Source organism: Bufo gargarizans, chromosome 1 (assembly GCF_014858855.1).
Source record: "Bufo gargarizans isolate SCDJY-AF-19 chromosome 1, ASM1485885v1, whole genome shotgun sequence".
Taxonomy (NCBI): domain Eukaryota; kingdom Metazoa; phylum Chordata; class Amphibia; order Anura; family Bufonidae; genus Bufo; species Bufo gargarizans.
Window position 1 is genome coordinate 101027841 of NC_058080.1, and position 15402 is coordinate 101043242.

A 15402-nucleotide genomic window follows, 5' to 3' on the forward strand; every position below is an offset into this window, starting at 1 on the left:
TGCGGACGTCTGAATGGAGCCTTACAGGGGGGTGATTAATGACAGGCGGGTGATCACCCATATACACTCCCTGATCACCCCCTGTCATTGATCACCCCCCTGTAAGGCTCCATTCAGACGTACGCATGATTTTTACGGATCCATGGATCGGATCCGCAAAACACATGCGGACGTCTGAATGGAGCCTTACAGGGGGTGATCAATGACAGGCGGGTGATCACCCATATACACTCCCTGATCACCCCCCTGTCATTGATCACCCCCTGTAAGGCTCCATTCAGACGTCCGCATGTGTTTTGCGGATCCGATCCATGTATCCATGGATCCGTAAAAATCATGCGGATGTCTGAATGGAGCCTTACAGGGGGGGTGATCAGTGACAGGGGGGTGATCACCCTGATCACCCCCTGTCATTGATCACCCCCCTGTAAGGCTCCATTCAGACGTCCGCATGTGTTTTGTGGATCCGATCCATGTATCCGTAAAAATCATGCGGACGTCTGAATGGAGCCTTACAGGGGGGGTGATCAGTGACAGGGGGGTGATCACCCTGATCACCCCCTGTCATTGATCACCCCCCTGTAAGGCTCCATTCAGACGTCCGCATGTGTTTTGTGGATCCGATCCATGTATCCATGGATCCGTAAAAATCATGCGGACGTCTGAATGGAGCCTTACAGGGTGGGTGATCAGTGACAGGGGGGTGATCACCCTGATCACCCCCTGTCATTGATAACCCCCCTGTAAGGCTCCATTCAGACGTCCGCATGTGTTTTGTGGATCCGATCCATGTATCCATGGATCCGTAAAAATCATGCGGACGTCTGAATGGAGCCTTACAGGGGGGGTGATCAGTGACAGGGGGGTGATCACCCTGATCACCCCCTGTCATTGATCACCCCCCTGTAAGGCTCCATTCAGACGTCCGCATGTGTTTTGTGGATCCGATCCATGTATCCATGGATCCGTAAAAATCATGCGGATGTCTGAATGGAGCCTTACAGGGGGGGTGATCAGTGACAGGGGGGTGATCACCCTGATCACCCCCTGTCATTGATAACCCCCCTGTAAGGCTCCATTCAGACGTCCGCATGTGTTTTGTGGATCCGATCCATGTATCCATGGATCCGTAAAAATCATGCGGACGTCTGAATGGAGCCTTACAGGGGGGGTGATCAGTGACAGGGGGGTGATCAGGGAGTCTATATGGGTGATCACCCCCCTGTCATTGATAACCCCCCTTTCATTGATCACCCCCCTGTCATTGATCACCCCCCTGGTAAGGCTCCATTTAGACATTTTTTTTGGCACAAGTTAGCGGAAATTTTTTGTTTGTTTTTGTTTTTTCTTACTAAGTCTCATATTCCACTAACTTGTGTCAAAAAATAAAATCTCACATGAACTCACCATACCCCTCACGGAATCCAAATGCGTAAACATTTTTAGACATTTATATTCCAGACTTCTTCTCACGCTTTAGGGCCCCTAAAAAGCCAGGGCAGTATAAATACCCCACATGTGACCCCATTTCGGAAAGACGACACCCCAAGGTATTCGCTGAGGGGCATATTGAGTCCATGAAAGATTTAAATTTTTGTCCTAAGTTAGCGGAAAGTGAGACTTTGTGAGAAAAAAAACAAAAAAAAAAAATCAATATCCGCTAACTTATGCAAAAAAAAAAAATTTTCTAGGAACTCGCCAGGCCCCTCATTGAATACCTTGGGGTGTCTTCTTTCCAAAGTGGGGTCACATGTGGGGTATTTATACTGCCCTGGCTTTTTAGGGGCCCGAAAGTGTGAGAAGAAGTCTGGGATCCAAATGTCTAAAAATGCCCTCCTAAAAGGAATTTGGGCCCCTTTGCGCATCTAGGCTGCAAAAAAGTGTCACACATGTGGTATCGCCGTACTCAGGAGAAGTTGGGCAATGTGTTTTGGGGTGTCATTTTACATATACCCATGCTGGGTGAGAGAAATATCTTGGTCAAATGCCAACTTTGTATAAAAAAAATGGGAAAAGTTATCTTTTGCCAAGATATTTCTCTGACCCAGCATGGTTATATGTAAAATGGCACGCCAAAATACATTCCCCAACTTCTCCTGAGTACGGCGATACCAGATGTGTGACACTTTTTTGCAGCCAAGGTGGGCAAAGGGGCACATATTCCAAAGTGCACCTTTCGGATTTCGCAGGCCATTTTTTACAGATTTTGATTGCAAGGTACTTCTTACACATTTGGGCCCCTAAATTGCCAGGGCAGTATAACTACGCCACAAGTGACCCCATTTTGGAAAGAAGACACCCCAAGGTATTCCGTGAGGGGCACGGCGAGTTCCTAGAATTTTTTATTTTTTGTCACAAGTTAGCGGAAAATGATGATTTTTCTTTTTTCCTTACAAAGTCTCATATTCCACTAACTTGCGACAAAAAATAAAAAATTCTAGGAACTCGCCGTGCCCCTCACGGAATACCTTGGGGTGTCTTCTTTCCAAAATGGGGTCACTTGTGGCGTAGTTATACTGCCCTGGCAATTTAGGGGCCCAAATGTGTAAGAAGTACCTTGCAATCAAAATGTGTAAAAAATGGCCTGCGAAATCCGAAAGGTGCACTTTGGAATATGTGCCCCTTTGCCCACCATGGCTGCAAAAAAGTGCCACACATCTGGTATCGCCGTACTCAAGAGAAGTTGGGGAATGTGTTTTGGGGTGTCATTTTACATATACCCATGCTGGGTGAGAAAAATATCTTTGTCAAATGCCAACTTTGTATAAAAAAAAATAGGAAAAGTTGTCTTTTGCCAAGATATTTCTCTCACCCAGCATGGTTATATGTAAAATGGCACGCCAAAATATTCCACGGGCGTGTCTCTAATAGGGCCGGCAGTTTCAGGGGCCGACTGTCCGGCCGTGTCCACTTCCAGACGCGTGGAAACGCTCGAGGTCCCTATAATCAAAGGCCATCGTTCCAAGACCAGAGAAAACAGTCTACCTTCTTCCCATCCAGGGGCCAGCCATTTCGCTCCAGAGGATTCAGAGGCAACCTTGGCTCAAGACGTCCACTTGGTAAGTCCTCAAAACCTATGTCTTTCTTCCAACCCTTGTATCGGGGGCAGACTCCGACATTTTTTACCCGCTTGGAACCGGGTAACCACCGATCCGTGGATACTAGCCACGGTCCAGGGATTTCGAATAGATCTTGTGGTATCTCATCTGTCGCTCCCAGATCCTCATCCACTAGTACTGTCAGAACCGGCCCAATCTTGCATGGACCTAGAGCTCCGTTCCCTGTTGGACAAAGGAGCAATAGAGGAAGCGCCTCCTCATTCCTTCGGGGTGGTCAGGAATATGTTTTTGGTGGAGAAGAAGGGAGGCCAATTCCGACCAGTAATCAACTTGCGGAATCTGAACAGGTTTGTGTGTTACCGCCATTTCAAATTGGAAGGGATTCACTTGCTCAGGGACCTTTTGCTTCCAGGGGACTGGATGGTGAAGTTGGACCTGAAAGACGCTTATCTGACGGTTCCTGCGTCCCCTCAGTCCAGAGCACTCCTTCAATTCCGTTGGCACGGCCTTCTGTGGCAATTCACGTGTCTTCCGTTTGGCCTCTCGTCGGCCCCCTGGTGTTTCACCAAATTGATGCGACCGGTGGTGGCTTGGCTTCGCAGGCAGGGTATTCGTCTTGTGATTTACCTGGACGATATCCTCTTCATGGCTCAATCTCCATTGGAGCTGTCAACTCACCTACAGGCTGCGATGTCTCTTCTTACAGGTCTGGGATTCGTCATCAACGCCGAGAAGTCCTGCCTACATCCTTCCAGATCGATGGAATTCCTGGGTTTTGTGGTGAACTCCAGCGAGCAGACCCTATGCCTCCCTCCCTATGATCCAAAATCAGGTCCATACGCAAGGAACTATGGCACGTCCTGAGGCTTCCTCAGATGTCGCTGCGTCACCTGGCACGCATTATCGGTCTTCTGTCCTCGTCCATCCAGGCGATTTTTCCGGCGCCTCTTCACTATCGGGCATTACAACGACTGAAGATCGCGCATCTCCAGGCAGGCGCATCCTACGCCGACATGGTGACTCTGGACCACGAGACGAGGGACAAACTCATGTGGTGGATCGCCAACCTCAACGCGTGGAATGGCAAGGCCATCGTGGGTCCTCAGCCGGATCTGATCGTGGAGTCGGATGCCAGTCTCCTCGGCTGGGGTGCATACTGCAATGGGGTTTCCACCGGAGGACCCTGGTCAGGCAACGAGTCTCATCTCCACATAAACGCTCTGGAGTTGTTAGCAGGTTCCTTCGCCATCCGCAGCTTCACCAGCGACAGGGTGTCGGCTTGTATCAGACTCAGGATGGACAATGTGTCGGCCGTGCGTTATGTCAATGCCATGGGGGGCACCCATTCATCAATCCTAACCCATCTAGCGAAGGATTTTTGGTCCTTTTGCCTAGACAAAGGCTTTACGGTGATCGCGGAATATATCCCAGGGCTACACAATACTTTCGCGGACTGGAGTTCTCGTCATTCTTCAGACTTAAGCGATTGGAGATTAGATCCGGCCGTTTTCTCCTCCATCAGATCAATGTGGGGACCTCTCTCTATGGATCTCTTTGCTTCACGTTGGAACGCCCAGCTCCCGCACTTCTACAGTTGGAGGCCGGATCCTCTGTCGGTGGCTGTGGACGCCCTTCTACAGGATTGGTCGGGTCAACTGGCTTACGCTTTTCCCCCATTTGCGCTCATCCTGAGGGTGTTGTCTCAGGTCCGTCGCCAACTCGCGGACTTGGTACTGATAGTTCCCTTTTGGCAAGCCCAATCATGGTTCCCTCAGCTCCTGGAACTTCTAGTGGAGGACCCTCGTCTTCTTCCATCATTTCCAGAGCTTCTCCGCGGGCCTCTGGACCAACTTCACCCGCTGGTGGCGGACGGCTCTCTTCATCTACTGGTGTGCAGAATCTCAGGGACCATTGGGGCGTCGCAAGCTTATCGGGAACGGCTCGTACCCTTCTGGAGAGCGCGTGGGCCCCCGGAACCCGGCGCGCTTGTCAGTCAGCCTGGAACCGTTGGTCTGGCTGGTGCGTGGGGCGGAGTCTGGATCCCCTTTCAGCTCCTGTGACTGACATGCTAGAGTTTTTGACGTCTCTTTATGAGGAGGGTAAAGCTTATAGGTCCATTAACCTTTTCCGTTCGGCCATATCCTCTCAACACCAAGGGTTTGCGGGTTGCCCGGCTGGTCAACATCCTTTAGTGTGTCGCCTCCTGAAAGGGTCACGTTTATCTCGTCCTCCTAGACCCCGGTTCTCGAGTTCTTGGGACGTTACGTTGGTGCTTCAATTTTTCTCTAGTTGGCCCCACAATTCTTCTTTGACTCTACGCCAACTCTCGGCGAAGCTGGTCACCCTGCTGTGTTTGGTCTCCTGCAAAAGGGTTTCGGATGTGCGGGCTTTAGACTTCGATGCTCTGTCTTTTACTCCAGGCGGTGTCTTGTTTAATATATCGCGCCGCACGAAGACTAATATTCGAGCGGTGTCTTACCCGGCTTTTCCTGATAATCAAGCCCTTTGCCCGGTGCTATGTTTAAAGGAGTACTTGAACCGCACGACTTCCTTACGTGGGCCTTCTAATCCGCAATTGTTCATTTCGTTCCGCAGGCCTTTTCTCCCTGTTGCTAGTGTCACTTTATCCCGTTGGGTTAAGTGGATCCTTTCCCTAGCTGGAGTTGATACGTCGATTTTCACGGCTCATTCTGTGAGGGGAGCTTCGGCTACCTCCATGGCCGTTGCAGGGGCCCGTCTGGAGGATGTTCTTCGTTTAGCTGATTGGTCTAGAGCTTCTACATTTCGGGAATTTTATTTCAGGCCACCTCCACATGCTTTTTCTGCGATGATTTCGACGCTTTAAACTTGCAATACGAAGCCTCCGTGTCTTGTTATAAAATTGCATGATTTTCCTATTTTATGACGTAAAGTCATGATTTTATTAAAGACACGGAGGCGAGTATTGCCCACCCTATTTTGCTTTTCCCTCCCTATTTTGCTTGCTTATATGTTATTTATGTATGATAACCAGAGGATTGTGTTAAATTATTTATTTCGTTCTTTATGATTGACGCTTGTTTTCCCACATGCTTGGAATAGACTTTAAGGTCTAGGAATTACCTTGTATTATCCTGTTTTTTCTTTCCGTAGGTTGATTCCCGATGCAGACCTAGTGTGTTTTCCAAGAAGTTCTTAGGACCTGTTGGCCGTTGTTCCGGTTGAGCTCGGGTTCCAGTTTCTCGGTTCATGGTTTCCGGTTGGAGTTTCTGTTACAGGATGTTTCGGTCCAGTATTCAAGTGGTCCACATCAAAGAAAGAGGAAGAGATGACGGAGGAGGACCTATTTATGGACCGTATAGTGGGAGGGATTGTTTGGGGTTGTCCTTCGTTTTTTATGTTAACTCTTTGCTGCTGTGGATTTCAGTAAAGAAGGAGTTATGCAATACTCGCCTCCGTGTCTTTAATAAAATCATGACTTTACGTCATAAAATAGGAAAATCATGCAATTATGTGCCTTTACATATCTCAGGGCCAAATATTTTGTATTGAGCAACTCTGGACACAGCACATGGACAAGTGGTGCTGTTTGTAGAGGAAAGCGGCCATGTTTTCCTTAGGGCTCATTCACACGACCGTATGAACGAGTCCACATCTGTTCTGAAATTTTGCGGAACTGGAGCAGAAACATTCATTTCAATGGAGCCGCTAAAGAAGCTGACGGCATACTGTGTGTTGTCCGCATCCATAGTTCTGTTCAGCGGCCCCGCAAATAAAGATAGAGCATGTTCTATTCTTGTCCGCAATCATGGACAAGAATAGGCATTTCTATAATGGGCCGCACACCGGCAGCATCCGTGTTTTGCAGATCCACTATTTGCGGACAACAGAACACGGCGCAGTCATGTGAATGCGTCATAATCCTGGACAATCCCTTACTTACAGCTTGAAGCTGGTACTGCGTGACTTACAGGGATTTCCAGGATTCCATGGCTGCTTTAGTCCACAAACTCTGCCACACCTGTCCACGCTGTGTCTGGTATCGCAGCACTGAAGTGAATGGGGGTGAGCTGCAAAACCAACCCACCTGTGGACAAATGTAGAACGTTTTTAGAAGAAAGCAGACAGGTTTTTCTAATCCCAGGGCTCATGCACACAAACTTATTTTTTTTTCCCGTTTCTGTGCAGTTTTTATTTGCGGCCCATATGCGGATTCGTTCACTTCAATTGGTCCGCATAAAAAAAAAAAAATAATGAAATACACTCCATTTCCGTATGTCCACATAGCCAATCCGCAAAAAAAGGAAAAAAAAAAAAAAAAACAGAACATGTCCTACTATTGTCCATATTACAGACAAGGATAGGACAGTTCAATTATAGGCGGGATGTTCTGTTCTGAAAACTGTGGAATGCACACGGCCGGTATCCGTAATTGGAGATCTGCAATTTACGGACTGCAAAACAGGCAATGGTCATGTGCATGAGTCCTAAAGAGGACCTGTAACCTCTCCTAACCTGTTTTAGTAACTACTTGCATTCCTGATGTAATAATAATTCTGCAGTATCTATTCTTATGACTCTAGAATGTGCCATTCCTTTATTATTCCTGCTAGAAGTTAAGAATGAATTGCCAGAAGCTTGCAGTGAAGGTCCAGATGGGTGTTATTAGTAGAGGGTGTGTCCCTGTACACACTGGATAATGTCACTGTGGCACAACACAGAGACATAATAACGGATGCACCTGGATTACTATTACATGGGAAATGCAAGTAGTTACTACAACAGACATGTCAGGACAGGTGACAGGTCCTCTTTAAATGACATGTAACAAGGTGACAGAGCAGGACACATTCAGATGGACACAGCCTAACTGGGCATGTACAGATTTATAAGCCTTTTTCTTTATATTATGTTTACCTGTTTAAAGGACATCTGTCAGCAGTTTTGTACCTACAGTACAGACCAAAAGTTTGGACACACCTTCTCATTCAAAGAGTTTTCTTTATTTTCATGACTAGATTCACACTGAAGGCATCAAAACTATGAATTAACACATCTGGAATTATATACATAACAAAAAAGTGTGAAACAACTGAAAATGTCATATTCTAGGTTCTTCAAAGTAGCCACCTTTTGCTTTGATTACTGCTTTGCACACTCTTGGCATTCCCTTGATGAGCTTCAAGAGGTAGTCACCTGAAATGGTTTTCACTTCACAGGTGTGCCCTGTCAGGTTTAATAAGTGAGATTTCTTGCCTTATAAATGGGGTTGGGACCATCAGTTGCGTTGTGGAGACGTCAGGTGGCTACACAGCTGATAGTCCTACTGAATAGACTGTTAGAATTTGTATTATGGCAAGAAAAAAGCAGCTAAGTAAAGAAAAACGAGTGGCCATCATTACTTTAAGAAATGAAGGTCAGTCAGTCCGAAAAATTGGGAAAACTTTGAAAGTGTCCCCAAGTGCAGTCACAAAAACCATCAAGCGCTACAAAGAAAACTGGCTCACATGCGGACCGCCCCAGGAAAGCAAGACCAAGAGTCACCTCTGCGTCACCTCTGCTGCGGAGGATAAGTTCATCCGAGTCACCAGCCTCAGAAATCGCAGGTTAACAGCAGCTCAGATTAGAGACCAGGTCAATGCCACACAGAGTTCTAGCAGCAGACACATCTCTAGAACAACTGTTAAGAGGAGACTGTGTGAATCAGGTCTTCATGGTAGAATATCTGCTAGGGAACCACTGCTAAGGACAGGCAACAAGCAGAAGAGACTTGTTTGGGCTAAAGAACACAAGGAATGGACATTAGACCAGTGGAAATCTGTGCTTTGGTCTGATGAGTCCAAATTTGAGATCTTTGGTTCCAACCACCGTCTCTTTGTGCGATGCAGAAAAGGTGAACGGATGGGCTCTACATGCCTGGTTCCCACCATGAAGCATGGAGGAGGAGGAGGTGTGATGGTGCTTTGTTGGTGACACTGTTGGGGATTTATTCAAAATTGAAGGCATGGCTACCACAGCATCTTGCAGCGGCATGCTATTCCATCCAGTTTGCGTTTAGTTGGACCATCATTTATTTTTCAACAGGACAATGACCCCAAACACACCTCCAGGCTGTGTAAGGGCTATTTGACCATGAAGGAGAGTGATGGGGTGCTGTGCCAGATGACCTGGCCTCCACAGTCACCGGACCTGAACCCAATCGAGATGGTTTGGGGTGAGCTGGACCGCAGAGTGAAGGCAAAAGGGCCAACAAGTGCCAAGCATCTCTGGGAACTCCTTCAAGACTGTTGGAAGACCATTTCAGGTGACTACCTCTTGAAGCTCATCAAGAGAATGCCAAGAGTGTGCAAAGCAGTAATCAAAGCAAAAGGTGGCTACTTTGAAGAACCTAGAATATGACATATTTTCAGTTGTTTCACACTTTTTTGTTATGTATATAATTCCACACGTGTTAATTCATAGTTTTGATGCCTTCAGTGTGAATCTACAATTTTCATAGTCATGAAAATAAAGAAAACTCTACGAATGAGAAGGTGTGTCCAAACTTTTGGTCTGTACTGTATGTCAGATTTATTAATGGTCCTTTAAGGCTACTTTCACACTAGCGTTCGGGGCTCCGCTTGCGAGTTCCGTTTGAAGGCTCTCACAAGCGGCCCCGAACGTATCCGTACGGCCCCAATGCATTCTGAGTGGATGCGGATCCGCTCAGAATGCATCAGTCTGGCACCGTTTGGCCTCCGCTTCGCTCAGCAGGCGGACACATCTTGCAGCGTTCGGGTGTCCGCCTGGCCGTACGGAGGCAAACGGATCCGTCCAGACTTACAATGTAAGTCGATGGGGACGGATCCGTTTGAAGTTGACACAATATGGCTCAATTTCAAACGGATCCGCTATGTTTTTTGAGAGGTGAGGTAACTGTTTTGGTCAATGTTTATTTTTTTGATGGGGTAGATCATGTGATATTTTTATAGAGCCGGACGTAGCAATACCAAATATGTCTATTTAATTTTTTCTATTTTTAACATTTTTGGGTGATTATTATTAAACTTTATTTATTTTTATTTTTTATTTTACACTTTGTGTCCCCCATAAGGTCTATCCAGACCTCTGGGGGGACATTTAATTTCATATTTTTTTTTCTATACTATTGATTTCTCCTGTAACTGGGGCTGACATAGTAACCCCAGTTACAGGGGAAATACACCCCCAGAGATGCTGTACAGCAGAATACAGCGCTGTACAGCCTCAGTGCAGGGCTGATGGAGGTCTGTGGAAGACCCGACAGCTCCTGCACTCTCCCGGCGGTCACATGACCACCGGGCCGGGACAGGAAGTGGCACATCGCTTCCTTGCTGTATACACAGAGCTCGTTCAGCGCTATGTATACAGCGATCTAGAAGGCAGGGACACCTGGGAACTGTCCCTGCCTTCTCTCTGGGGTGCCCTGCTGTCACTGACAGCGCACCCCCCGGCACAGCAGCTGCACGATTAGTGTGCAGCTGCCATCTCTGAAAAGACGTTCTAAAACGTCCGATCATATAGATAAACCTGACCGCCCAGGACGTTTATAGTCAATGGGCAGTTGGGAAGTGGTTAAAGTGTACCTATCTTCTAAGGTTATTATTTTTACTATTGTTACCGCTAGGATATGCCCCCATTGTCTGATCGGTGCGGGTCCCAGTGGTAGTTCTATATCGAGAACAGAACAGGCCAAAGTGGTGGGTGGAGGACTGCGGACCAGCCACCAGTAAGCGCTCTCCCCATAGAAGTGAATGGGAGCAGACCGCGCATGATCGGCCACCGATTCATTTCTATGGGCCTGAAGGAAATAGCCGAGCCAGCGCTTGGCTATTTTCGGTGGCCCCATAGAAATGAAAAGAGCTGCACATGCGGAGTGCGCCCTCCACCACTTTCAGGGCTCAGTTTAGGAGATAGGTGTGGGTCGCAGCCTTCAACTCAATCCAGAATGGACTCTATGAGGGACATTTACTAAGCATGTTGCGCCAGAACTATGGTGTAAAATGCGCCAAAAAGAATGGCGTTTTGATTTGGGCCAAATATATCAACAGTTTTCTCCAGAATTTTCACCATAAAGAATTCAAGAAAATTTGCTCTAAATGTCAAAGTGGGCGGGGCTATCAAATTGGCGTATATTACACCGCATTCATCATCCTCTTTTCTGCAGAAATGGCTCAAATTGTTGCAGACAAACCAGTGGCAGTTTGTGTAAAAAGTCACATTTATGGCAGAAAGATGCATTTATATTTTCCTGATACAAATGAACAAAAACAAAACAATAACAAAAACGTCCCGAGTCTGAGACAAAAATCACAATTTACCACTGTAAGGGTCCATTCACACATCCGTGTGTGTTTTGCGGATCCACGGACCGGCAATTGTGGACAAGAATAGGTCATGCTCTATTTTTTTCGGGAACAGAAATGAGTGGGGGTCCACATTCCTGGATCCGGGCGGCACATCGTGCGGCTCCATAGAAATAAATGGGTCCGCGCAAAATGCGGAACAGAATTGCGGACGTGTGAATGGACCCTAAATGTCACAAATATGATTCAAAATTCGCAAATATGTATCAATTGTCTCAACTGTGGTCTGGCAGGGGCGTGGCTGAAAAGTCGCATTTTAGTGTCATTGGTGTTAAAATGTCGCAAGTAGAGAGAAATAGGCAGATAATCAGGTTTATCTTTTAAAAAGTCACAATTTAAAAGTGGTGTGCGCCTTTTAATATATGAGGTAAAACAAATCACCACTTGATTTGTAATGTCGTTTTTTTAACGCAAAATACGCCATTATTGATACGTGTCCCTCTATGACTCCAATGTCACAGCCTTGAGGACAATGATAATATACTTGGATTTCTACCTTCAAATGATTCTCGGTACTGCACAATATTCGGATGCTTCATGTTTGCCAGCACAGCAACTTCTCTCCTTGATTCTTCTCTCTCTTTGTTTGACATCTTAGAAGAAAATACATCATTAATCATTGCAGGAGGTTTCAGCTTCTTCATAGTGTTAGACCATGTTCAGACATGGAGGAAAGGCTGCAGTTTGGAGATGTCTATTTAATTTTCAGTACATATGGATGTGGTTTTAAACTCCCATTCACACATAGTGGGGGAAACACATAGCAGAACTTTGAGCATGCTGCAGATTTTAAGCGAAGAATTTTCTCCCCAGATTTCACCCTTTCAATGTACAGGATGATCCCCGTGCTTCGGTCCCCTCCTATAAACCTTCAATACAGGGTCACGTGTGATGTTGCATCCAGTATTCCCCAAACAGCAAATGTCCACAACAGCCAGTGATTGGCTGCATCGGCACAGGTGACTGAAGCTCAGTGAAGACAGAGGCGGACCCCGGGATGCGCAAACGAGTGTTGGGGAGCAGATAAGTTTGCGTTCCTTAACAGGTCTGGCTGGGTTGGGGACCAATCACCATAAAATGCAGTGCAATGTGCTGGCAGCTTGTTATAGAGCAGGAGAAGCTGGGCAGATTGATATATAGTTTTGCGGAAAAAGATTTACTGGTAGTAAAACTTGTAAGGCTACTTTCACACTAGTGTTTCTATTTTCCGGTATTGAGATCCGTCATAGGGTCTTAATACCAGAAAAAAAAACGCTTATGTTTTGTCCCCAATTATTGTCAATGGGGACAAAATGTAACTGAACAGAATGCTCCAAAATGCATTCACTGATAGCTGTACACGGAGAGGCGTTATCAGTGATTGATAGCATTCTCTGTGTAAGTGTGTATACATAGATAGCTGTCAGTCACTGATAGCTGTACACAGGGGGGTGTTATCAGTGATTGATAGCATTCTCTGTGTAAGTGTGTATACATAAATAGCTGTCAGTCACTGATAGCTGTACACGGGGAGGCGTTATCAGTGATTGATAGCATTCTCTGTGTAAGTGTGTATACATAAATAGCTGTCAGTCACTGATAGCTGTACACGGGGAGGCGTTATCAGTGACTGATAGCATTCTCTGTGTAAGTGTGTATACATAGATAGCTGTCAGTCACTGATAGCTGTACACAGGGGGGTGTTATCAGTGATTGATAGCATTCTCTGTGTAAGTGTGTATACATAGATAGCTGTCAGTCACTGATAGCTGTACACAGGAGGGTGTTATCAGTGATTGATAGCATTCTCTGTGTAAGTATGTATATATAAATAGCTGTCAGTCACTGATAGCTGTACATGGGAAGGCGTTATCAGTGATTGATAGCATTCTCTGTGTAAGTGTGTATACATAGATAGCTGTCAGTCACTGATAGCTGTACACAGGGGGGTGTTATCAGTGATTGATAGTATTCTCTGTGTAAGTGTGTATACAGAGACAGCTGTCGGTCACTGATAGCTGTACATGGGAAGGCGTTATCAGTGATTGATAGCATTCTCTGTGTAAGTGTGTATACATAGATAGCTGTCAGTCACTGATAGCTGTACACAGGGGGGTGTTATCAGTGATTGATAGCATTCTCTGTGTAAGTGTGTATACATAAATAGCTGTCAGTCACTGATAGCTGTACACAGGGGGTGTTATCAGTGATTGATAGTATTCTCTGTGTAAGTGTGTATACAGAGACAGCTGTCAGTCACTGATAGCTGTACACGGGGAGGCGTTATCAGTGATTGATAGCATTCTCTGTGTAAGTATGTATACATAAATAGCTGTCAGTCACTGATAGCTGTACACAGGTTGGTCTTCAGTATTACTAAAGCTTTTTCTAGTTATAATCATTTTTAAGCAAGTGCCCACAACCTGCCTGCTGAGAACGAAGGATAGTTACCTGCTCCAAGCTGCTCTGGTCCTCTTTGCTGCCTCCGCTTTCTCCATGTTCTGGTCCCTGCATTAAGTACATGCAAGAGTGCATCGGCGTGGTCACATGCACCGTTCCAGCCAATGACTGATTGCTGCTTGTGACCACATCATCACTGAGCCTAGTCATTGTATGGGGTGTTGCACATATCCATTCACCCCTGGAAGAAAACAGTGCAGGCACTGGATGATGGAGGCAGCGAACAGCAGGCAGGCTGTGCGCACTTGCTTAAAAATCACTATAACAAAAAAAATCCCTTTAAGGGTCCATTCACACGTCCGTTGTTTCTTTCCTGATCTGTTCCGTTTTTTCAGGAACAGATCTGGACCAGATCTGGACCCATTAATTTTCAATGGGTCCTGAAAAAAATCTGACATTGTGCTGTCCGTTTTTTTTCAGGAGGACCCATTGAAAATAAATGGGTCCAGATCTGGTCCAGATCTGTTCCTGAAAAAACGGAACAGATCAGGAAAGAAAAAACGGACGTGTGAATGGACCCTAAGAATGAGTGTAAATGCAATGAATAGCAACATTTTGGCCACAATGGCCTCTTTCAAGCCAATATAAAAGAGTCCAGTTATATAGACAGATAACAGGTATACACGGTATAATAACCCTGTATATCAATATAGCAATATAGCAGGGACAACTAAGTACATTTCTCTGGTTCAATGCAAAATAATTGGACAAAAATGTATTTGGGGTTTTAGATCTTATACATGAGGTTCATACCCTTCATTGTGATCATCAGGCCTATGGATAATGAATTATAAAGTCCCTGCCCTGTACATCCTCTCCAGCCTTGAAGCTCGTTACCATGCCAATGACATCATCCTGACCACAAAGGGCAGTGATGGAGACACCAGGCCTCTAATGAGATCCTGCACAGAAAGCAGGGAGGACACACCCAGGTCAGCCATGGCCATTTATCACACCTGGTGTGCAGTGATGATTGCCTGCACTGCATGGCATTACATGGTGGACACCAGCACCCACCTTAGAGATGCTGATCTCCTTGATGACATACTGCTTGCCATCTTCCTTGGATTTCACCAGGATGGCCCTACCAAACGAGCCCTCGCCGATCTTGCTGACTCTCACGTACTTGTTCATGGTGCCCTATCACTACGGCATGACTGTCAGGAAAGGAAAGGGCGCAGCTCTGCGTGGGGTAGCGGAATGCGGCGCACGCGATGGCCGGCCCGCTGTGTGATGTTAGCGGTTGCTGGGCAGCGAGCAGACAGCGTGCGTCGCACTGATGACGTCACTGCCAGCGCGGCGCTGCTCGAACCTCCTGCTACTGGCAACTTTACTGCACATTCTATAGGCCTGAGGCGCGGGCGGCCATGTCTGGAACTGGCAGGATGCTCTGCGGTACGCGGCGGACTTTGTGCATCAGAACTGGAAAAGAAAGTCACAGTATCATTTTTTTCTCCTGTTGCTATGGATACAAAGGAATATCGTTCTTAGGTATTTTCGTGCATTGGGTGCAGAGTGTTACAGACTTTTTATGTGTTCTA

The 15402-nt window shown here is 46.4% G+C and overlaps 1 protein-coding gene across 8 annotated transcripts in view; it reads right to left on the bottom strand.

Annotated features, from left to right (window-relative positions):
* Positions 1-15120, bottom strand: part of NEK1 (NIMA related kinase 1) — a 134575-nt gene extending 119455 nt beyond the window's left edge. For all 8 annotated transcript variants that reach the window (XR_006390272.1, XM_044297066.1, XM_044297088.1 and 5 more), the window contains exons 1-2: positions 14879-15120; positions 11919-12015 (exon numbers count right to left, since the gene is read on the bottom strand). Coding sequence is in view for 7 of the 8 variants with exons in the window: in XM_044297066.1 (XP_044153001.1) it covers positions 11919-12015; positions 14879-14995 (214 nt within the window). In the remaining variant the exon portion in view is untranslated. The remainder of the gene's footprint in view (positions 1-11918; positions 12016-14878) is intronic.
* Between the last annotated feature and the right edge of the window lie 282 nt (positions 15121-15402).